This window comes from Psammomys obesus, unplaced genomic scaffold (genome assembly GCF_907164565.1).
Source record: "Psammomys obesus unplaced genomic scaffold, mPsaObe1.curated_primary_1811, whole genome shotgun sequence".
Classification (NCBI taxonomy): domain Eukaryota; kingdom Metazoa; phylum Chordata; class Mammalia; order Rodentia; family Muridae; genus Psammomys; species Psammomys obesus.
Window position 1 is genome coordinate 10,982,924 of NW_026585895.1, and position 24,178 is coordinate 11,007,101.

Here is a 24,178-nt window from a genome sequence, read left to right on the forward strand (position 1 = left end):
TATATATATATATATATATATATATATATATATATATATATATATATCCTGGATATATACATACATACATATATATATTTGTGTGGGTGAGTAGATTAACAGAATTCAGTAATTAAAATTATTGTGAGTAGGACTAGATTGGGATTACTGCCTTGCAGGTTACTTCTGGATATGAAACATGGTTGTAGAGTCAAGCTTGGGAGAGAAGAGATTTTCTAAGGATTCTGTCATGCACTCAAGGCCTATTCTGATGTCATTCATAAACCCAAAGAATGACACCATCTTCCCAGAGCAGCTTTAAGGAGTATTGGTTGAAAGCAGCTTTGCATTAAAAACCCTGGGTACCTTCTGGTCTGCGGAGGAAAGTCGCCTACACCTCTGCATTCTCGTTCCTGTTCACCGGCCTCTGCTGGGAAGGGCACTTCTGTTGAAAGACTTCCTCCCCCCACCAGGTGACCTTTACGGCATTTGACAGTTTAGCTTCTGCTCTCCAGTTGCTCAGACTGTCCCCACACAATGTCCTGGTGGCAGAGGCCAAGAATGGGCAGGTGCTTTAGGTAACTACAAAATAACCACTGTCGTTTCAATCTGAGCTTCTGTGTAGCTCATTAATTTTTTTGTATTTTGAAGACAGTTTCTGTGTAGCCCTAGCTGTCCTGTACTTGCTTTGTAGGCCAGATTAGCCTCAAACTCAGCCTCCTAAGTGCTGGGATTAAAGGTGTATGCCACCACGTCCGGCTTATTAAAATGTTTTAATGATTTATTTATTTTTATTTCATGTGTATCGGTATTTTGTCTGCAGTAGGTCTGTGTGAGGACATTGGATCCCTGGATGGGAGTTAGAGGAAGGAATGAGCTGCTATGTGGCTGCTGGAAATTGAACCTGGGTCCCCTGGAAGAGAAGCCAGTGCTCTCAGCTGCTGAACCATCTCTCCAGCCCCTTCTTTTTTTAATATGCTGATCATTTGCAAGCCTCCTCCAAATGCCTCAAACCCTGTTAAGTGTTGATTCTGTGACATCACACATACAGATAAAGAATCTAATGACTGTCTCTTGCATGAGGGAGAGGATCTGAGTTATAGGTTACTAAAGTTTCCTCTCATTTCATGAGAGTCCTTTAAACTGGAAGGAACTTCACAAAATACAGTATTGTAGGTGTAGTATAAAATTTTTTTTCCAGAAAGTCCCCAAAAGGAAGCTTCTTTTATTTCTTAAGCATCATTATCTTGATGTGAGTCAGTCACTGAGAGTTTGTGGCAGCTGTTGAGGTGGACAGCGATCATGTCTGGATCATGCTCCTGAGGGGACCCTTCTTTGTTGTCAGTAGTTAAGGAAATGAAGTTGTGTGCCTTCAGACCTCTGTTACCATTGCCAGATAAATTACACCTGCATCACCACTATCCCAGACCAGCCACTCCACCATGCTCCTTGACCGACCCAACACTGTGAGACATGAGGCTTGCTGTGCCGTATCTGCTTAGAGAGTATATGAAGCTTTGGTTGATTATGTTATGCTGGAGGAGCTGTGAAATGAAGACTGAGTTACAGTTAGGATCTGACTCTTGGAGTGACATTTAGAAACCCAGCAGAATGTAAGTTTCCTATGAAACGTAAATATTTATTAATTTGAACATGACTTAAGGAATTTAAAATCCTAAATTAGAATTCTCCAATGTTTGGCTTAAAGTTCACTTGGAAATCTTGGCTAGGCATTGAATCTGATAGATACCACAATCCACATATCACAGTACTAAGGACCTAGTGATATAATGTGCTTAAGATAAATTATTTAGGATTCATGCTAACCTTTCAAGAGTGCATGTTAAAAATAGATACCATGAGAGATAAGGTAGTCAGAAAAAAAGACAAATTTGAAAGCCTGGAGACCTGGGCTCAAGCCATGTTTTCACGTCTTAAAGCAATATGGCTTTCAGCAAGATTCTTAATTTCTGAACGTGTTTTTTTTTTTTTTTTCATCTATAAACAACAATTGACACATCTGACTTACTGCTTCTTTGCTACCTAAACGACATCATGCATGTAACATGTTTAACTAGTGCAAGTTGTTGGTTAGTACCTTGGGATATCTTCTACTCTTGGCACTCAGGGAAAAAATTAGACTCCAAGTTACAACTCAGAGGATGAAGGTAAGACTCATCATAGTGTTGGAGTGAGATTTGCTTGAATCTACAAGTCTTGGTGTCATCACCTTCTTCAGTGCTTACATTCTGTAGAAACGGCAAGATTTCACTACACTTGAAGTAGAAACTTTAACTCTTAATCACTCAAAAGTTAATCCAGTTTCACGGGGTACACTAGCTCAGATGCTGACATGAGGTGCTCTGAGGATAGAATTCTAATTTAGCGTGTGTGGTGGCCCTGTGATGTGTGTGGCCAGGATGCTACAGAGAAGGGCTCCTCGTGTTGCCTGAGGTCCCCCAGGGAAAGATATTACTAGAGAACGCCCTTATCACAGATGAGTCCTGCCACTCAGTGGTTGGGATTTATTCCTTTGGCTTAAGCTTCAGTCCTATTTAAGAAGCAGGTACTTATGGGAGAAGAAGTGTCATTAGTCATTTGCATTTGGCACATGTGCTGGTCGGTGTGTGTGTTGTTGCTCCCACTCAACACAGCTAGAGTGTGTAGGAAAAGAGGACCCTAGCTGATAAAGTGCCTTCCTCACTGGCCTTGAGGCGAGGCTGGGGGGCATTTTCTTGATTAATAATCGATACATGAGTATCCAGACAATTGTGGCAGTGATTCCCCTTAATAGGTGGTCCTAGGTTGTATAAAAAAAAAGCAAACTGAGCAAGCCATGGAGAACAAGCAAGTAAGGAGCACTCCTTTATGACCTCTGCATCGTTCTTGCCTCCAGGTTCCTGCTGCTTGCGGTCCTGCCTGGTTACCCTCAGTGATGGACTGTGATCAGGAGGGGATGAGCAAACCAATGAGCCCTTTCCTCCTCACACTGCTTTTGGTTGTGGCCTTTGCCACAGCAGCAGGAGATGAACTAGGATAGTGTGGATACTTGGTTGTGACGCTTTTCCGGAAAGCAGCCTTGAGATTACTGCCTGAGCACAGGGATTTTCACAACTTATAATTGCCATGCCAGGGTTAAAATTAGAGAACGCTGCTGCACAGCAGTGGTCCTCAGCCTTCCAACGCTCTGACCCTTCAGTACAGTTCTTCATTGCTATGGTGACCCCAACAATAAAATTATCTCACTGCTACTTTGTAAATATTAATTTTGTTAATTTTATGACCCATAATGTAAATATCTGATATTTGACCCCTATGAAGGAAATGACCCACAAGTTTAGAATCACTGACTTACAGTGTGTCCTGACGTTTACGTAGTATAAGACAGTGACCTTGGATTTTTTACTTCATGCCATAGTCACATAAACTACTAGCCCTAATCTCAACAATAGAGACCCTTGAATGCAAGGGAAGAAGAGAAACTTCCCACTTACTGATTACTTGCTAAGTTCAAAATGGGCTGAATTCTTCTCACATATCATCTCATTTAATTCTTGCTAATGCTATATTACTGCATACTTAAAATTAATTTCACATATAAGGAAACAAGACTGAAATAAATTACTAACTGGACACATGACATTCCACAGACAATTAATGATGGAGTTAAAGTTAGTACTTTTATGTGGCTCGGCGCTGAGCTTGGGGAGAATGAGAGGCTGACTCAGCTCAGGTCCAGTGTCCATACAGGACAAATAACAAGGTAGTGGAATTGCTGGCACCCTTTCATTTTACAGCTGTGAATGTGTCCTTTTTAAGGGCACACAGCACTCACATGACTCTTGCCCCTCCTCACTCCTCTTCTTTATACTATACTGTGGACACAGGTAGGAAAATGTAGGGTTGGGAATCTGCTTATTTTCCATCCCTTTAGCAGAGTGATTGTGGTGCTTTAGATAAACCCACAGAAATACCATTTGGTGTTGAGGATAAGCAGAGTCAGATTAAAGACTCTTGCTCTAAGGCAAGAGCTGCTGCCTTGCTTTCAACAATAGGTGTCAGGCCACGACGTGTAAGACCAGTCTGACTCCCTCTTGTCCTGTGTTATGGAGTCAGTTATCAGGACCCCCACCAGCTGCTCATGCTGTAGGTCACAGAAGGAACTTTGAAGATAATAGACAAGGATTCAGATTCACACTTTCTACTGCTGTATAACCTTGAAGAAGTCACTGCCATCCGATGATGTGATTGCCATTGTTACGTACTTCTCTGGTGGCTGCAGCAGCCATGGAAAGCAGTAAGCAGTGTTGCAAATAGTATTTACTCCTTACTAAATTCCGTCTCTTTTCCCTGCCAGGCTTCAGCCATCTTCCAACCTTGTTTCCTCAGTTGGCACTGCTGTCATGATAACATGCCTTTGAAAAGAATGGTTAGAGCTAGAGTGCAGGGGTTGGACAGGGAACAGAATGCATAAGAAAGACTGGTCTCCAGGCATGCTGTGTGGTATATACCAGCATTTCCTAAGACTTTCTGTCTGTACCCAAGACGTTTCTACAGGATCATGGGCATGTAGACACGCACACGTGCACATACATACATATTACATACACATATATGTTGTATATCAACCATTATGCAGTTGTTCCCCTATTGCAGGCATAACACTGCCAAAATTCGTGGCAGGTATTTGGTATAGTTGACATTTTTGTCGCCCTATGGTGGTGTTTTCTATTCTTTCAAGGTCCAGTCACTGCCCAGGCGGTAATCAACTCAGCAGAGTTCTACTGTCTTTATTAATAGAAAAATTAAGAAAGATAGTAGAACTCTGCTGAGTCTGTAATAAACTTTATCTCTAGACAAAATGTTCACTTTACCTGTGAACATTTTTTTCCTGGCAGATCTACTGTGCGTATTTTTGTGCATAGTTGAATTAGTTATTTTAACTGAAGATCAAAAGCTGATGTGAACATACTAGGAACTTGGCAAAAAATGTTCATGGAAAACAAAACAAACAAACCTACTGCTTGGATTACACCCATAAAGGAACTTTGTTTTATACATTGTTGAAAAAACAAATACCATTACGTTTGCCTTTGGAGTATTTTTTTGTTTTTGTGGTTTTTTTTTTTTTTAGTCAGATAGATGCCTACTGAGGACTGGGTTACCATGACTTTAGTTGAACATCTCCAAGGAGTTGACTGACACTATGTTTCCAGTTATCACATGACAACTAGGCTTAAGCTGAAGAATCACTTATGGTAGACAAGAAAACTGGTTTCCAATGATCTCCTCTCAGAAGCACCATTTTATAATCTATCAGTCATCTGAGGCTAAATCTGTGAAACTGAACCATGCTTGGAGTAGATGTTAATGTCTGTCTTTATCGTTCATTTGCTTAATTTTTTTTTTTAACAACGGATCTGGGAATATAGTGTGATGGGAGAGTGCTCGACTATCATGCCTGAGGCCCTGGATTCAATTTCTGGTAGTTAATAATAACAACAAAAACAATAAAAGGGACTATATATAGACTCAAGAAAATAAAGATAATTGGACATGTTTTCAAGTCAGTTCATGGGCTGGAGAGATGGCTCGGGAGGTAAAGGGCTTTCTGTGCAAGTGTGAGGACCTGAGTTTGGATCCCAGCCCCCACAGAAAAGCTGGGCAGGGCAGAGTGTGTCTGGGCAAGGGAGCAGAGACAGAGGCAGGTAGAGACCTGTTGCCCATAAGGTTATTGGCCAATTAGACTGCCCAAATCAGTGAGCTTCATGTTCAATAAGTGACATAGTCTCAGACAGGTAGCTGTCATTGATCTCTGGTCCCTACAGGTTCTCTCTGTCACACACACACACACACACACACACACACACACACACAGGCACACATGCACTTAATGGCCAGTGTCATAATGTAATTTAAGGATGTCTCGTATCTTGTTAAATTAGAGTCTTTATTGGAATACCTCCTATAGTTTGTGAAGTCTGAGATGTGTGTATGATGGTTAGTTGACTAAATTTCTGGTTTGGTTTGGTTTTGGTCTAAAGTTCAAACAGAGGTCCTTGCACATTCCAAACACATGCTTCCACAGCTAAGCTACAGCCTCCAACCCCCAGTTCATTACAATACAGAATTTTAGATTCCTCAAATGCAGTGTAGCATTAAAATCATAAAATTCATTATATAACAAGTGCATGAAAACAGATAGCAGACAATCAGAAAACTCAAATGGGAAAACCTGAAGCCAGACGTGATGGCGCATGCCTTGAATCCCAGCACATGGGAGGCAGAAGCAGGCAGATCTCAGGGAATCTGAGGTCACCCTATTGCACATAGTGAGTTCTAGAACAGTCAGGGATACGAATGAGATCCTGGCTGGGGCTCAGGGTGGGGTGGGCGGGATCCTGAGTTTCTCATAGCCCCTTGGAGAACTGTAGTCGTTGCTCTTGAGTAGGACTGGGCTTAAGTCTCTTAGCCAGCCGCCCCTTTTCTACAGCTGCAGACATACCAGGACCTGGTAAGCACAGCCACACTGCATCTAGGGTCTGAGGGGTTAGTCTTAGCTCTTTTCCTCTATCCTCAAACTCTGAACAAAATGTCCTGAGACTGGAAAACTAACATATTGCTGTTCTCTATAAGTATAGATCGACAACCAAATACACACAGTGTAGACATAGCTGCCCATTAGAGGATATGAGCAGTGCCACACACACGCTTTCTATTCTGGGTAAAAATGCACATGTGAATTCCTTTTCCTCTTCACAGAACATCTGGCCATTTTGTTTGCCTTCAATAAAACTGGATTTTAGTTAGCTGGCCTCACCACAGTGCACAAACAAGAAGCCTGAGCTCCCCTCAGTGGACTAGCTTGTGCCTCATGTGACAATTTACCTGGCGTAGTTTGTTTGTTTGTTTGTTTGGTGGTTGGTTTTGTTCTTAAATAAGAACCTGGTGCTGTGTGCTAATTTTCCAATGCCTTTAGTGCATGACTCATTCATTGCTCTTTACCTTCCTACAATTTGGGGTTTGTTTGTTTGTTTGTTTGTTTGTTTCTTGAGCCAGCGAGAAAAATCTTGCAGGAGAGGAGGGGCAAACAGAGTGAGTTGAGGAACACCGTACTTGAATACTGTTACTGGGTTTTCATTGGCTGTCTCCTTGCGCACTGTGGCCACTCTCATTGTGGTTCCCCTGCAAATCCCTCCCACCCCTCCCCCGCCCGCAAGTGAGTTCGCAGGGCGTCTGTTGCCAGCGCCTGACTGCAGGCTGTATGTAGGCATCTCTCATTCAGAATGGACATTGACACACGGAGCAGAGAAGAAAGCTTTCAGCAATGTATCATTTGTCACAATTGCCTGGCTTTTTAAAAGGACTCCCAGAGAGACATGCTGCATGTTTTGTATGGTAGCACAGACTGATTTCCTTTCCAGACTCTTAAGTTTTCATACGCTTAAATATAGAGCCCTGTTAAAAAAGGAAGAGAGAATTTGCGTGTTAATCGGCCTTGTGAAGAAGTGCTTCATCACCCTCCTGCACCTCCCCGTGCTCCGGCGTGCAGCGTGGCCACGGCTCTCTAGGTTAGGGCTCTGAGCTGGCTGCTGCATGCTCATGTGTTAGCTGAGTAGAGTTCACCGACAGTCGCAGGCTGATACAAGGGTTGTTCCTTTTTGGTGTTTTCTTTTCTTTCTTTCTTTTTTTTTTTCTTTCATTCCTTTGACTTCCAAAATGCCATCCAAAGAGTCTTGGTCGGGGAGGAAAACTAACAGACCTACAGTTCACAAATCAAAACAAGAGGGCCGTCAGCAAGATTTATTGATAGCAGCCTTGGGAATGAAACTGGGTTCTCAAAAGTCGTCTGTGACAATCTGGCAACCTCTGAAACTCTTTGCTTATTCGCAGTTGACATCACTTGTTAGAAGAGCAACTCTGAAAGAAAATGAACAAATTCCAAAATATGAAAAGGTTCACAATTTCAAGGTAAGAATATTTTTTCTGGCTTTCTTAAAGGGAACACTCAGTACTTGGAATGTACAAGGTTAAAGGCTCATCTTCGGGTGCCTTTGAAAAATTTGGGTGGTTTGACCAAAATGTTCTCACTGTTCAAGTACAGAAGAGATTTAAATCCCGGTTTTATTTAAGGAAGAGCTGAATAAAGCTCGTATAAATCCAGCTAGCCCCATTTCCTCCAATGCTGTGTTAATGTTTTCTTAGTCCCTGTGTGCACACTGGTAAGTGTTGGCTGATGCTATAAAGGTCTCCAGATCATGATTTGGGTCTTGCATATACATGTGCTGCAATGTATCTAAATACCTTCGTTGGCAATTTCAGGAGGGGATTAGGTCGTATCTGTTCGGTTCTGGTCAAAGGCTTTGCTGTAGCAGGCATGTGCAGTTGTATCTGGAGGGAACAGATGGTGTGCATCCCCGTAGTTTCTGTCTTTTCTCCCCTTCCGTTAATCAGTTGACCACGGTGAAAGGAGGGTTGCTGTCCTGGGACTCTAGAGGCTGTGACTGACAGCTTCCCTTCACTCTCCCGGTGTTGCCTTTCACCTTGCATATGTTGTTTCTAATTACTGCTGTAACATGTTTTAGGCAATGTACCTGAATCTTCTTTTATGAAGATGACATGTATGTTGGCCTGAGATGTATCTAGATCTTGCCTGTACTTACTGAATGGTATAAGGCCTTGAAGTCTTGCCCTTTGCATTCTAATTCAGGGGCTGTGCAACACTGAAGTCATACGTAAGGAGACCCAATTTCACTTAGCAGGCAGATGAGCCAGCATTTCTATAGTAACTTCCTAAGAGTTAAAAGTTGTCGAAGACTCAAGAATATTCAATTTAAACAGAGTATCAGTAATGCTGATATTAAAACAGGAATATTGGGTTGCAAAAAGGTGTTAGAACTGGGAATTTTGGTCTTCATCTGTTAATTTATTTAAATTTGTTCGGCATAAAGAGTGCACCAGGCCCTCTGTTGAGTGACTTCATCCCAGATGTACAAACCATCCTGATTTTTAACACCAGCATTTATTTTACTCATGCTAAAACACAAAACAGACAAACAACAACAAACGAAACAAAGATACCTCAGTGTACTCTGCATATTCTATAGTGAGGAATAGATTGTAGTCTTCTTACCATTGGGGGTTAATATTGTGAACCTTACTTTTCAACCAGTATTTTTACTTTAATGGAATTGAGACAGTTCAGCAATTCAAAGCTTGACAGAAAATGTGTACATCCAGTCTGAGCCATGCTGTCCACTTACAAACCACAAATAAACAAGTAAACAAATAAATATCTGCAGGCTGCTGGGCTTTGGTGATTACAGCCTGGTCTTACAAGACTTTTACCAGGAAAATGGCCCCCAAAATGGCTAGAAAGTTTCTAAGTAAGAATCGGTCTCCATGCTCTAGAAATTTGTGGGACTTCCAAAGCATCTGCAAAGAGTGCAGTCTAGTTTTCAGGCAAAACTGGCCTGTGAGGTTGCCCTTTTAGCCCCAAGCCAGGTTCTGTACATGCTTCTTAGCTGTGCTGGTTGGAAATAACCAGGTGTGTTGAAGAAGTCGCATGAACAAGCATATGCTTTGTAAGGAGTCAGTCCTGTGCATCCAGGCGGTATTGACTGTGTGATTGATTGTGACTCTTGCCACCCAGATTGCTATAAATCAGTGACCTCTACCCTAGCCTTAGCATGCTTGTTTTTGTTTATTTTGGGGTCTTTTTCTATTTTGTTTCAAGCACATAAAACATGGGAGACATCTTCCTTCTCTGGAGCTAGCAGATGAAACCCAGCTGAGGCCTGTTCTTTATACTGTCCATGTCAAAAAGGGCCTCCTGTGAGACAGTGAAGTATTCTACATACTCTTTAGAATCACTAACAAGGTCAGAAGTCTCAGAATTTGACTCTTTTGGTTTAAAAATAACTCTGTTATTTTTAAAATGTGCCTTTGGAGCAACATTTCCAAAAAAGAAAGAAAGAGAGAGAGAGAGAAAGAAAGAAAGAAAGAAAGAAAGAAAGAAAGAAAGAAAGAAAGAAAGAAAGAAAGAAAGAAAGAAAGAAAGAAAGAAAGAGGAAGGAAGGAAGGAAGGAAGGAAGGAAGGAAGGAAGGAAGGAAGGAAGGAAGGAAGGAAGGAAGGAAGGAAGGAAGGAAGAAAAAAAAAAGAATGGGTCACACTTGACTTCAGAGAATATCCCCAGAGGAATCCCAGCCCCAGCGGGAGCTTGCCCCACACAGATGCTGGCTCACAAGGGCCCTGCCTCTTGCACACATGTGCAGTCAGGGCTGCTTGTGGGAAACCGGAGTGTTTCCATGATTGTCAGTCATGTGATCTGCCTTTAGCTGGCTCTCAGTGGAGAGGGCTCGAAACAGCCTCAGGCCCCTCACCAAAGCCTCCTTTCAGCATGCTTTTCTCTTCTGTCTCCTGAGCTGCCTGTTATGTAATGCTGGCCAGTGGCATGCACAGCTGTCAGATCTTATTTTAAGGGGAATCCGGAGCACTGGTCACCGTTGCTGAAAACACTCACCAAAGACAGGCTCTTCAAAGCAGCTGGACCCTGGGGATTTGTAGGGAAAAATTAAAAAGGGATTCTGCTGTTATGTAACATCCCCCCTCCCTTCTCTTCTCTTTCCCTTCCCTCACCTCTGTTGTTACGTACATCATAGAAAGGCTACTATATCTTAGGGAGGTTATCATTTTAGAAATAAATATATCACATTCTGTAGGAGCTTGGTTAGATGTCAATATAAATTTGAGCATAATTCCAAAAGACCTAGAGGAAAGGATTCTGGATACTTTTACCAAAAAGTAAGAAAATAAATGTTGCAGGAGACATGTTTGTCCTGATTTGAGTTTTAGACATGTATACATATGTAATAACATCACATAGTACACTATAATTTTCAGTTTTTATTAATAATTGACACATAAATTTGTACATATGTATTAGGTACCATGTGGTATTCTAATTAACATAAAATTGTATGTACTTCTAACTAATCAACTTATTTTAAGAGTTACTCTAGTCTGAGCAGATGAGATGGCTCTGTAGGTAAAGGTACTTCCTTGGCTCCTGGATGAAGAATTTTGTCTCTGGGACCTACATGGTGGAAGGAGAGAACCAACTTCCCATACATGTCATAGTACCTATGCACCTGGAAACACACACTAAATGAAGCGAGGTTTAAAATTTTTAAAGAGAATTATTCTGTCCTAATACCGCATGTAGAGGAAACAGAAACAGAAAGCAAAACAGAAGTAGCCAGCTACCCCCACCCTGCACAGTCTCAGCTACCCCCACCCTGCACGGTCAGTTACTGCATCCTACTTCCTGAGACTCTGAGAAGGACTTAGCCTTTGCCCTCGGGTGTTTGCTGTGATGTGTACCATTCCCTAATTGGCCTGAATGCTTAATCTCTCTAAAACCTCTCTTTCTGTGGCAGAAAACTTAAGTTCCTGGTCTGTGTGAGCACATGGTAGCCACTACTTTCATTGTGACATATTATCTCTGATAATATCTCTGGGTATTTTCTCAGATTTCTATTCGTTATCTCATTTATGTGACAGTGACTGAATCCTGACCTCCCTCTACTTCCTCCTAGCTTAGAGATCCCAGTGTGGTAAGAGCCTTGGATGGTCCTGTGGGCTCCCACTCAGTGACATGGCGGCCTGGGGCTTACTTAAAGTACCACAGAGAACAGTGAAATCCTCTGCATTTTTTTATTCCCTCCAGTTTGAACTATGAAACGTTTTGTCTAGTTAGTTGCTTAATTCAAAAAATTGTATAACATAAAAATCAAGATTAGACATACTTAATAACAGGAATCTGACTACACAGGCAACTTAAATACTTAAAGAACAACACATTATCAGTTATAAAGCTAGGGGATGCTTAGTGATGGAGCATTACCCAGTGTGTGCAAGACCCAGGACTTAGTCCCTAGTACTGCACGGAGGAGCTATAGTGGGAAAAATAATAGATAGATAATAGATAGATAGATAGATAGATAGATAGATAGATAGATAGATAGATACTTTCTGATGTGGCTTTCGCCTGTTCTTTATGGTGGTGTTAAAGTGGTAAGTGGTTGATTTTAGCTCCAGGTACTACTTGCTTTCTGCATGTTGATGGAAGATGTCAGGAATTAATGGATGTACTGTTGCCAAGAGAAGATACAAGCAGTGAATCCCAAAGCGTAAATGGTGATATAATTAAAGTAGCACCATAACTGGAGCCTTGCATGATAGGTTAGTGACCAGGACCTCCTCAATAAATAATAAGCACCGGCCAGCAGGCAGTGTCCGCTGCTCAGTGACCAGAAAGGCGGCAGTGGCCACACTCATGCTGCAGGCAGTCTTTCCCCTCCCCCCTGGGTCAGGTCTGGGCCCTCTGCTCTTTCATTTGCTACATGTGGAGAAGAGTTCTGATTTGTTTCTTTTTTGCGGTGAAAGGCTATGTTTAGTGATCCTGCCTTTCATTCCCTTGTGCTGTACCCACTAAACGTCTTACCACTTTCTCCCTCATCCCATTCTTCTTTCCCTTTTTGCCATATGTGGAAAAGTGCTGGCAACTTGTACATGTTTAAGAGGTGTTGACTAAATGACTAAGTTAGTACCCAGTGTGACATACTGGACCTGTTATTTTGAAATCAACTCTCATGGCAGCAGGAAATCTCAATACAAAATATATCCTCAGGACATACTTTTGAAAAATCGAAGGAAAACTCTGATAACATCATGTTTTAATCTCTGCACTTTTTTTTTTTTTTTTTTTTTTTTTTAAGACAGAGTTGAACTATATAGCCCAGGCTGGTCTTGAACTTACTATGTAGTCCAGGCTCGCCCCATTTCCAGATACTCCCGCCTCGGCTTCATTAGTGTGGTTAGCCTAACGTGTCTCATTGAGCTTTCGCAGTAATGTACTGTCCTTTATGGACATGAACATGGAGTGCCCTGCCTGAGACTTTAAAGGAATGGTTTCTTCTGCAAGCAAAAGGTTAAAAGGATCTGCAATGTCTATTTTATATTAAGAACATTCCCTTTCTCCTCACTTTGAATGTGGGCCAAAGAAGACAAAAATAGCCAAGTTTAGTACATAATGGGGTTCTTTCTGCCTCCGCAGTCAGACAGGGAAAGGACTGGTGAGCAGAAACTGGGAGGCTGGGAAAGTCACCTATAAGGTCCCTGTAAGAACTTAATTTCTGTTGCTCCCTGGCATAGTGCTTACCAGATGCTGTGGGAGCTAAAAATGATGAGCAGACGGGCCTCCCTCTGCCTCTGCCCCTGCCTCCCTCTGCCTCTGCCCCTGCCTCCCTCTGCCTCCCTCTGCCTCCCTCTGCCTCCCTCTGCCTCCCTCTGCCTCCCTCTGCCTCTGCCTCTGCCGCCTGGAAGGCCGGGTGCACTTTTCTGTATTGGCCTCTCTGCCGCTCCAGCACTGCACCCTCTCATCTCACTCCACCTTGCTATGCTTCAAATGCTGACTGCAGACCCAGTCTGATACCGCAAGCACAAGTCTAGATCATTATGATGATCAGAAAGATTGTGCCTGTCACTAATAACCTGGAAAGAAGCACTTCACAGTGACGCTGGTGGCCTGAGCATGGTTGCATTGTATTTAACAGCCACTTCATGGGGCCAGAGTTATTCTGCCTAGCTCAGAAGCCACCCATTATATTCATATTCTCACAGACCATTACCTTTTAAAGATTTGTTTCTTTTTATTTCCTGTGCTTCTGTGAGTGCCTCCATGTCTGTATGTGTACCACCTAAGTATAGAGCCTGAAGGGGCCAGATGAGGGCATCAGATTCCCCCAGAACCAGAGTTACAGGCAGTTGTGAGTCATCTGTGCCAGACCTGGAACTGAACCTGGATCCTCAAAGAACAGCCAGAGCTCTTAACCACAGATCTATCTCTTCATTAGCTCTAAGATATTTGGTAATCTGGTTTTATTCTCCTAAATTTCATAATTTTACTTCTCTTGTTGATAACTGCCTTTCTGGTAAAAATTATCTTTTGCAAAGCTACATAATATTGTTCTTTTTAAATTTTTCCCAATCATATTTGCTAGAATACTATTCTTAAAATGATCTCATTGGGGCAGACATGTCTTAGAAACAGCCTCTTGTTTATAGGAGTTCCTCCCGCCCCCTTCTTTATAAGAAGAATGAGGAAAACATGATATTATGCATGAACATGGGTGTTAAAATCCTTACTGATGCCCTGTCTCCAGAACTCAATGTTCATGTGTGAATATGATGTGAAATGGCTGTGGAATATTACACTTGTGCTTGCAGCGATGTGACAGCTAGAAACAAGCACACAAAGCAGGACTGGACATAGTAGAGAGCTCTTTAAATTTTGGGCAGAGTTTTGATTTTCGAGGGTGGGTTTTGTCTGTTTTTGTGAGAAGAGCCTGAGATCTACCTTGTTAAATAGTTGAGTGCACTGCTACCTAGGTACCGTTGGGTAGTCAGCAATGTCATCAGCTAGGCACAGTCAGCTGGCTAACAGTGCTACTAACCAGGCACAAACAGTGTAGTAAATCAGCTGCAGCTTTACCACCTTTCTGGCCTCCCAGGCCCTGGCAGCCAGCCTCTGTTTCTATTATTTGAGATTCTGCATGTGCGTGGCTATGTAGTCTGTGCTAATGGCCTGTCCTATTTCACGTAGCACAATGTCCTTCAGGTTCATCTATATTTAACATATGGTAAAAATTTCTTTTTAAAAGCTAAATTAATATTCCTGTGCTGGTTGGGCTCTGTCAACTTGACACAAACCTAGACATATCTGGGAAATCAGAATCTATTTGAGGAATTGCCTCTGTCAGATTAGTTTGTAGACAAGCCCGTGGGAGCATTTTCATGATTAATTATTGGCGTGCACATTGGGCAGTGCCATCCGCATGCAGCTGGCCTTGTGTGTATGAGAAGGCAAGTGGGCAGCCATGATGAGCAAGCCAGTAACAGCAGTCTGCATGCCTGTGCTTGGGTTCCTGCCGGCTGCTTCCCTCCTTGGCTTTCAGTATCCTGTGAGCCAGGGTATACAAGCCAAACCCCCTCCCCAGTTGCTTTTGGCCAGTGTTTTTATCATAGCAATAGAAAGCCAAAAATAAGACCATTTCATTGAATATATATCCATTTTCTTTACTCATCTCTTCATGAATATTTAGGATTTTTTTTCTCATATCTTGGCTGTTAAGAAATATCTTAAATGTTTTAATGCTGCTATTGACAGAGGGTAAAGATATCTCCTTGAGATCCTGACTTCAAACTTTTGGGGTATATACCCAGAAATAGAGTTTCTGGATCATATGGTAGACTATTTTTAATCTTTTAAGGAACTGCCGTGCTGTTTTCATTAACAGCTGAAGCATTTGGCATTCCCACTGGCACTGTCAGGGTTGCCAGCTTCTCCACACTCTCACCAGCAGTAGTTGTTTCAGTTTGGGGAATAGCTGTTCTAACCAGAGTGAGGTGGTACCCCATTTTAAGTTTGATTTACAGTTTCCTTGTGATTAATGATAGCACATGATCTTTTCATGTACCTGTTAGTCATTTATGGATCTTCTGTTAGTAAATGTTTATTTGAGCCTAATCGTCCTCTCTTTTGAGAGATAAGGCTCACCTTGCTTCCTTTTCAGGCTTCACTTGAACTCCCAGATTCCAGTGACCCACCTTGAGTAGCAGGTGTACACACACACACACACATACACACACACACACACACACACACAGAGAGAGAGAGAGAGAGAGAGAGATACCTCACATGCCTAACTGGACCTGCCTATTTTTTGGAGCTTCTTGGAAGTGTACAGGCAAGATAATTCCACTGGTAATAGTGATCGCCAGGCCAGGCTGTCAACCCTTGTCTGATCCCTAGAATCCAAGGTAGAAGGAGAGAACCAACTCATGAAAGTTGTCCTCTGTCTTCCATATATGTGCCTTGGCATGTGTGTCACGCCTATCCCCCTGTGTATACACACGTATACACAGCCAATAATAAAAATAAAACTAAAGTTTTTTGGTGGCTCTGCTATCCAGTGACAGGGATTTCTAATATATTCTGATACTAACCCCATCAGGTACATAGTCTGCATGAGTTTTCTGCCATTCTGACAGCTTTCACTCCTCCTTCCTCCTTGCTCCTTCTCCTGTTTAAAACTACCTTTGAAGCTCTACCTCTGACATGTGACCGAGCCTCATCTCTGCTTGTGGCTCAGTCTAGTTCACAGAGACATCCTTCCCTAGAGGCGTGTGGATTTGCTTTGCTGCTGACTGGAGGGCCTCAGTGATTTTGGTTTGTTTTTCATTTTTAACTACATAAAACTCTTGAATAGTATTTACCATTTGATAGAATAGTCGTGAGATTTTGTTTCCTTGTAAATGTAAGGAAGCTGAACCCAGACTGGCAAGGTGTTCCATAATTGGAAGACCAGCATCAGCCATGTGGCGGTGCCACATGCCTTTAATCCCGGCACTTGGAAGGCAGAGGAAGGTCAATCTGTGAGTTCAAGATTAGCGTAGTCTACAGAGCAAGTTCTAATACAGCTACACAGAGAAACCCTGTCTCAGAGAAGGAGAAAGAGGAAGAATGCTTTCCTTCCTGGGGGGATTAAAATGCAACCAGGACCCCATCTTCCTACTTTGAGCTCTTGTTTAAGCTCCTTTTGGTAACAGATGGTGACAGAGGCTCCAGTTCTTTGTCTTGTCAGAGTTTAGCCTATTGCAGAGAGACTGTTTTGTCAGGCTTAAGGCCTGGCACTCATTTGCCTCATGGTATGTCATTGCCCATCTCTGCACAGTATGTCATGTCAAGAGAATAGAATGCTAGGTGGCCGCATCTAAGCCATGAGTGCTGTTTATAAGAAAAGGAATATCACTGGAAATTCATGAAGAGGATGTAACATTTTAAAGTGTATATACACCTGGTGACAAGATCTACAGACATAAAACAGCAGCTGAGCTGCAAACAGACGATCCACATCATAGTTAGAGGTTCCAGTGATCCTGTCAGTGATAGGACAGACCAAAAGTAGGGACATGGGAAGTTTTAGTTGGCCAATTTGATCTAATTGATATTAACAGAAGACTCCATCTGTAACAGCAGAAAGTATGTACCTTTAAAGTAAATATGCAGTTTAAAAAAAGAGAGAGACTTGACCAATCATGGTGGCACGCACACTTTTAATCCCAGCACTCAAGAGACAGGCGTAGGTGGGTCTCTGTGAGTTCAAGGCTAGCCTGATTTACATAGGGAGTCCCGGTTGCAATGAATTAATTAAATCCAAGGGCTGGAGAGTTGGCACAGCAGTTAAGAATACAAACTGCTCTAACAGAGGATCCAAATTCTGTTCCCAGCACCCACAACAGCAGATTATAATTGCCTGTTAATTCCTACTCCAGGAGAATTTACACATCTGGCCCCTATGGGCACTGGCACTCATGGACACATACACACATGCACACACATAATTAAAAATAGGGCAACTTTAAATTTTTTTGAGATTATAATACAGTTACATGATTTCCTGCTTCCATTTCCTCCCTCCAAACCCTCCCATGAAACCATGCTTCCTGCCCTCTTTCAAATTTATGGCCTTGTTTGTTTGTTTGTTTCTTTGTTTGACACAGGGTTTCTCTGTGTAACCGCCCTAGCTGTCCTGGAAATCCCTTTATAGACCACAGAGATCCACCAGCCTCTGCCTCCTGAGAGCTGGGATTAAAGGTGTGTGCCACCATGTCCAGCAATGACCTCTTTTTAATTGTGGTTATATTTATGTATTTATGTATGTGTTACATGTATGTTGGGCTGTGTGTGTGTCTAAATACAATCTCAGTCTGTATAATGTTACTTTTATATATGTTTTCAGGGCTGACCATTTGTTATTGGATACCCGAAGTAAGACTATTTCTCCCACTCAGCGTTCCTTAGCTGCCATAGTTTAGTTCTGTATGTAGGGTTGAGCTACATACAGCCCCGCTCCCCCAGCTAAGCTCCCCCAGCCCCGCCCCTTCTCGTTAGTGTTGGTGAGATTTTGTGGGTGTAGCATCTCTGACCATCTCACAGCAGGCTCTCTGTTCCTCTGCCCCCTCTTCTGCAGTGACCCCTGAACCCTGAGTGCAGAACCAGTGCTGTAAATGTCTCAGTTGGGGCTGGGCTCTACAGCTCTGCATTTTTATATTTTTATTGGTTATGGTTTTCTTTTCTTACTATACTTACTTTTGTAAGATTTTTTTAAAGTATTGATTATTTTGTTCAGTTTTACCATTGCTATTTGAATCATTCATTCAAGTAATGAACCAGATTCTCAAAGTAGAATATTATTTTATGATATCATGTTGGATGTTTTTATATTTTTAGTGACTTGCTTATTTTATGTGCACTGGTGTTATATCTCGATGCATGTCTGTGTGAGGGTGTCAGGTTCCCTTGAACAGAGAGTTATGAGCTGCCATGTGGGTGCTGGGAAGTGAACCTTGGACTTCAGGAAGAGCAACCAGTGCTCTTAACCTCTGAGCGATCTCTCCATCTCCATGCATTGGATTTTTTTAATGTTACACTTATTTGTGCTAAGGGTAGGAAGCATTTGAATGCCATGGTATGGGCAGATGTTCTTTCCTTCTACCGTGAGGGTTCCGGGGGTCAGATCAGGTTGTCAGGCTTGGCTGCATTGCCAAGCTATCTTGCCATCCAAAACATTTGGCATTGATCGTGGTAAGTGTAGAGGAAAAGCTATCAGGAGAAAAGGATAAAAAGTGTAAGGCTTTAAATGTCTACATTTAAAAGTGAAAAGTGGTTTGGTTATATCTGTTGTTTTACTTTTTTTTTATCATTATTTTGTTTTTTGAGAGGTGGTTTCTCTTTGTAGCCCTGCATGTCCTAGAACTTGCTCTGTAGACCTGGCTAGCCTCAAACTCAGAGGTCCTTCTGCTTCTGCCTCCAGAACGCTAGGATTAAAAGCATGGGCCACCATGCTGTTGTTTTACTTCTTATTACATATTTTATACCTTGTATTATGATTTTAAAAAATGGACAAAAAAAGCTATGGTGGTAATACCTATAATCCTAGCAGTTGGTAGAGAGGCAGGAAAGTTATGAATTCAAGGCCAGCCTGGGCTACAGATGAAGTTTTAGGTAAGCCTTGCTACGTATATAGCAAGAAGATATCTCTCATGGTTAGTGGATAGACAGACAGGCTGGCTGGCCGGGTGACTGATAACTAGGTTCAGAGTGGTGGTACTGTGGAAGGCCATTCCTGCAGCACCAGGAGGTGTGTTTACTCTAGTGTTAATGTAGTTGTGCATGATTCGGGGACACTTCACCTATTTGTGCTTTAATAACTCAGCTGTAATTTTACAGCTAGTTCTCTCTCAGAAGTAGTCTTAATTGGAGAAATGGATAGATTATGAGGGAATCCATAAGGAAACGTAACCCTGTTAATGATAACCCTGTATTGTTATGGTAAATATATTTGTGTGTACGTGTTTGTGTGTGTATCTGTGTGTAGTTGCATTATGTTCTTGTAGTTGCATGTATATTTTTTATAGTTGCATGTCTGTTTTGTGTAATTGCATATATAATTGCATGTGTGTGTGTGTGGGTATGTGTAGTGGTGTTTGCATTTGTATATGGAAGCTAAAAGTCAACCACAGATGTCATTCCTCAGGTGCTATCTACCTTGTTTTTTATTTTGTTTTAAGACCCAGTCTCTAACTTGGCCTAGAACTCACCTATGAGGCCAGGCTGGCTAGCTAGTGAACCCTGGTAAACTCTACAGCGCTGTAGAGTGCAGGACACCATACTCACATGGTTCTGGGGACTGAACAGAACAACTGAGCCATCTCCCTAGCCCAGGGAATGAGTTTTATGAATAGAATTAACAAAAGTCACTATTCATCTTCATATTCAAAGTACTGCTTCATCCACCATTTAATAAAGCCTGTTTTTATGGTGCTCATTATATGGAAACAGAGCTGAGAGACTGTTCTGCCCTAACAGCTGTCTGTCTAGGAAAGGAAGACTGATAGCATGGTCTGGCCTCTGTGTCAGCTTGCCCTGTGGCTTATTTTGTGTAGTTCAGGACATTGTCTGTTTTGTATGGCCACTGTCATTCTGGAGGGACTTTTGTGGTACTTCCCTCAGTTTTGAACCATTTACCCACTTTTGAAATAGAAAGTCGCCAGTCCTCCCTTTGTCACACTGATCAGAAAGCGGCTCTCCTTGCGTTAGCCCCGTGTTCAGGACACACCTGGCACAGACCCTGGAAACTTCCCTGTGTGATGGTCTGTTCAGCAGCTGGCTGGACAGCTCATCAGCGCCTCGCCCCTCACCAGCTGCCCTATGCTTTCTGGCTTCAGTCTACTGCTAGCCACTGACTTGCCTTCCTTCAACCACTTAACTGTCTCCAACAGTTGCTGAAAACTGCTCCAGCCCCATACATTTCTTCTCTCTTCCCAGCTGAGGTCACAGCATTATCAACCTTTTCCACCAAAATAATGGTGCTGGTGACTTATTCAACCCGGACCTTATTCTGTAGATTTTTCTCAGAGTTTGAAGGCAGTTTTTGACTTGACTTGACTAAATAACAGGCTAAAGATTGTGACAATACTTAAGACCCTCCTATTGGAATTGTAACCCCACCTTTGATTATAGGCGATTCTGTACAAGTTCATGTATTTACTGCTAATGTTCATAGCTAATATGATATGCATATATATATTTTTTAACAGAAGTGATCAAATTAAGACTAAGATTATAAATTTCATATCAAATGATCAAAAATTTTAAATTCTCTTGGTGAGACTAACATTGGTGACTTAAAGTTGAAGACCATCTAGCTCAGCCTGATGGTGCAGGCTTATAATCACAGCACACAGGAAGACCATGAGTTAGTTCCCAGCCAGCCTGCACTATATAGTGAGGTTTTGAACAGCAATGAAAGGGTGTATTGTAGTTTCGCTAAACCATAAAAATGAGGAGCATGAATAAATGCCCTTTCCTGCCTGGCTGCCTACATTTCTGTGTTCCTTCCATTTGATTGTCATCATCTGTTCCCTTCTTTTGTTGCCCAGTACCATGCTGGAGGACTGAGTCATCAGAGCCACCAAAGAAAGCTGCAGCTGAAATGTCATTGCCACCTTCGCCAGCAAAACCTCACTGCCCTAATGTTCTTGCCACTTCCACTGTGATTTACAAGGCCATTTGCCTTCATTCCTGCTTCTGAGGAGAGTGCTTATGGCTGAGAGGGATAATGAGGATGTTGCTGCAGTGTTCTTTGTCTTGTCCATCTTCCAGTGGAGTGGGCATCTTTTTTGCTGTTTCTGTTACTCGTATTCAAAGCAGAGTTGCAAATCCTGTGAATGTGGTGAGAAGCAGGTAGCAGGTGTGTTCATTACAGCACACCCCACTGAGGATGACCTCACTGACTACCAAGGTCCCTGCCTGGGAGACAAGTGACACTGGCCTTTGCCTCTCAACAGACCTCCCATCTCACACCCTCTGTGCCCTTTTCAGCCTGGCTGTGGCTCGTGCCTTCAGTGATAAGACTCTATTGGGGCTCACTAATTAGTTGCCGCTTACTGTTTAAACATAGCAATTAACATGAAAGGAGTTGTTCATAGGTGAAAAGTAATTGCACATGCCGTGGTAATAACATTGTCTTAGCTGGTCATGCTGTTTGACCATGTATTCTGTCACTTTGACTTGTCAAGATGGACCAGGAGCTTTAGAGGCAGCCTAGGAAAAAGAGTTCTGTGCCCTCTTACCACCAGGTGGCTTTCCTAACTAATAATGCCCCAGGCTTACCAGAGGCTGCTCCTTTGAATTATCTTACCAAAAGAATTTCCAAAGGCAGTGATTCTGGTAAATAGATACAGTTGTTAGCTTCAAGGAGCACTGATTATTTAAAAACAAACAAAGAAACAAACAAACAAAAACTCAGCCTTCTCCCTCTCCCTTACAAAGCCAATTGTGTTTAAGGTCAGACCACAGGCAGAGGGTATGATTCTCTCACTCATCACAGGAGCAAATCATTCCACTCAACTGTCTGCAACTGAGAAAGAGCAGAATTTTCGTATGCTCAATAGGCCTTCAAGGCAGGCTCAGCTGTTGAGAGCACTTCCTGAGGAACTGGGCTTGGTCCCCAGCACCCATTTGGTGGCACACAACAATTGGACACCCCTGTTGCCAAGGATCTGACATCTTCTTCTGGCTTCTTCAGGCACCAGGCACACACCTTATGCACAGACATACATGCAGGCAAAACACTCATACACATACAACTTTAAAAAGAGAAACTTTCTGGCCTTCAAGGAGATCGACCATTTTCCTGGTTTATATCCACTACTAACAAAATTTTGTTGTTACATTTCCTGGTCAATGACAGTCTGAGTGTTTCTACTACTGTGACAAACACCACAACAAAAAAAGAAACTTGGAGAGGAAAGGATTGATTTCAGCTTACAGTCCATCGGCAAGGCGAGTCAGGCTGGAACTGAAGCAGAGGCCATGGAGGCACACTGCTTCCTGGCTTACTCACTGTAACTTGCTCAGCTTTCTTTCTTACATAATCCAGGACCACTTGCCCAGAACGGCACTGCCTGCCATCAGCTGTACCCTGCAACATCAATCACTAACCCAGAAAACACTCTACAGGACAATGTCTTTTCTTTTCATCGGTTTATTTATTTAATAACTTTACAGCCTGATTGTAGATCCCTCCCTTCTCTATTTCCAGTCCCACCTAACATCTTCCTCCCCTTGCTCCCCCTCCCCCAACTTTCCCTCCCCTTCTCCTCAGAGAAGGGTACCAACCCACCCTGCCACCTCAAATCACAGCAGAACTAAGCACTTCCTGTCCCACTGAGGCCAGACAAGGCTGCCCAGTTATGGAAAAGGGATCCAAAGGCAGGCAAAAGAGTCAGAGACAGCCCCTGCTCCAACTGTTCAGTGACCCACATGACCAAGCTGCACGTGTGCTACAAATGTGTAGGGGCCCTAGATCCAGCCCATGTGTGCTTTTTTGTTGGTGGTGGTGGTGGTTCAGTCTCTGTGAGCCGCCATGGGCCCATGTTAGTTTACTCTATAGGTCTTCTTGTCTTCTCGATCTCTCCAGCTCCCTCAGTCCTTTCTCCCACTCTTCCACAAAAATGTCTGGGCCCTGCCTGTTGCTTGGCTGTGGGTCTCTGCACCTGTTTTCATCAGCTGCTGAGTGAAGCCTCTCAGAAGACAGTTATGGTAGGCTCCTGTCTGCAAGCATAGCAGAGTATCATTAATAGTATCAGGGGTTGGCTTTCTCCCATGGGTTAGGTCTCAAGTTGGACCATTGGTTGACCTTTCCCTCAATCTCTGCTTCATTTTCATCCCTACACTTCTTATAGGCAGGACAAATATTGGGTCAAAGGTTTTGCTGGTGGGTTGGTGTGTCCCCTCCCCCCCTCTTGCATCCTCCCCTGCACCCCCCACCCCTCTACTGGAAGTTCTTCCTGGCTACAGGGTGTGGTCAGGCTCCATATCCCCTACTGCTAGGAATGTCAGCCAAGGTCACCCCCCGTAGACTCCCAGGAGCCTTCCCAGACATGCCCTTTCCACTGATTTTTGTTCTCTCATCCAGCCCTCTCCCCCATCCCTGCTCTCCCCACACCTGACCCCTAGCCCTGTTCCTCCACCACCACCCCTCTCACCCAGTTCCTTCCCTCCATCTACGTTGATGTCTATTTCTTCCCCTTCCTCGTGAGATTCAAGCTTTCTCCCTTGGGCCTTTTTGTGAGTTAACTTGTGTGAATTGTAGCATGGTTGTCCTGTACTTTAGGGCTAATGTCCGCTTATAAGTGAGCATGTACCATGTGTGTTTCTCTGCGTCTGCGATACCACACTCAGGATGATCTTTTCTACTTCCATCCATTTGCCTACAGGCCAGTCTTATGAGACTTTCCTTTTTTTTTTTTTTTTTTTTTTTCAGTTAAGATGCCTCTTCCTAGATATGTCTAGGTTTGTGTGGACTTTAAAAACAAAAACAAACAAACAACAACAACACCTAACCAAGACAACAACTAAGAATCAGGAACTGAGAAAGAAAGCAGGGATGAGCAGCCTCAGGAAAGAAGACAGAAAAACAAAAACCTTAGGTACTTTAGATGAAAACTATGGAAATGACATTGTTGTATAATGCGTGTCTCTTAAGTCGATTATTTATCAAGGTTGCA

The 24,178-nt window shown here is 42.8% G+C and overlaps 1 protein-coding gene across 3 annotated transcripts in view; it reads left to right on the top strand.

Moving 5' to 3' along the window:
- Positions 1-24,178, top strand: part of Chn1 (chimerin 1) — a 152,226-nt gene that overhangs the window by 100,370 nt on the left and 27,678 nt on the right. For all 3 annotated transcript variants that reach the window (XM_055600555.1, XM_055600556.1, XM_055600557.1), the window contains one exon: positions 7,873-7,950. In XM_055600555.1, coding sequence (XP_055456530.1) covers positions 7,873-7,950 — 78 coding nt within the window. The remainder of the gene's footprint in view (positions 1-7,872; positions 7,951-24,178) is intronic.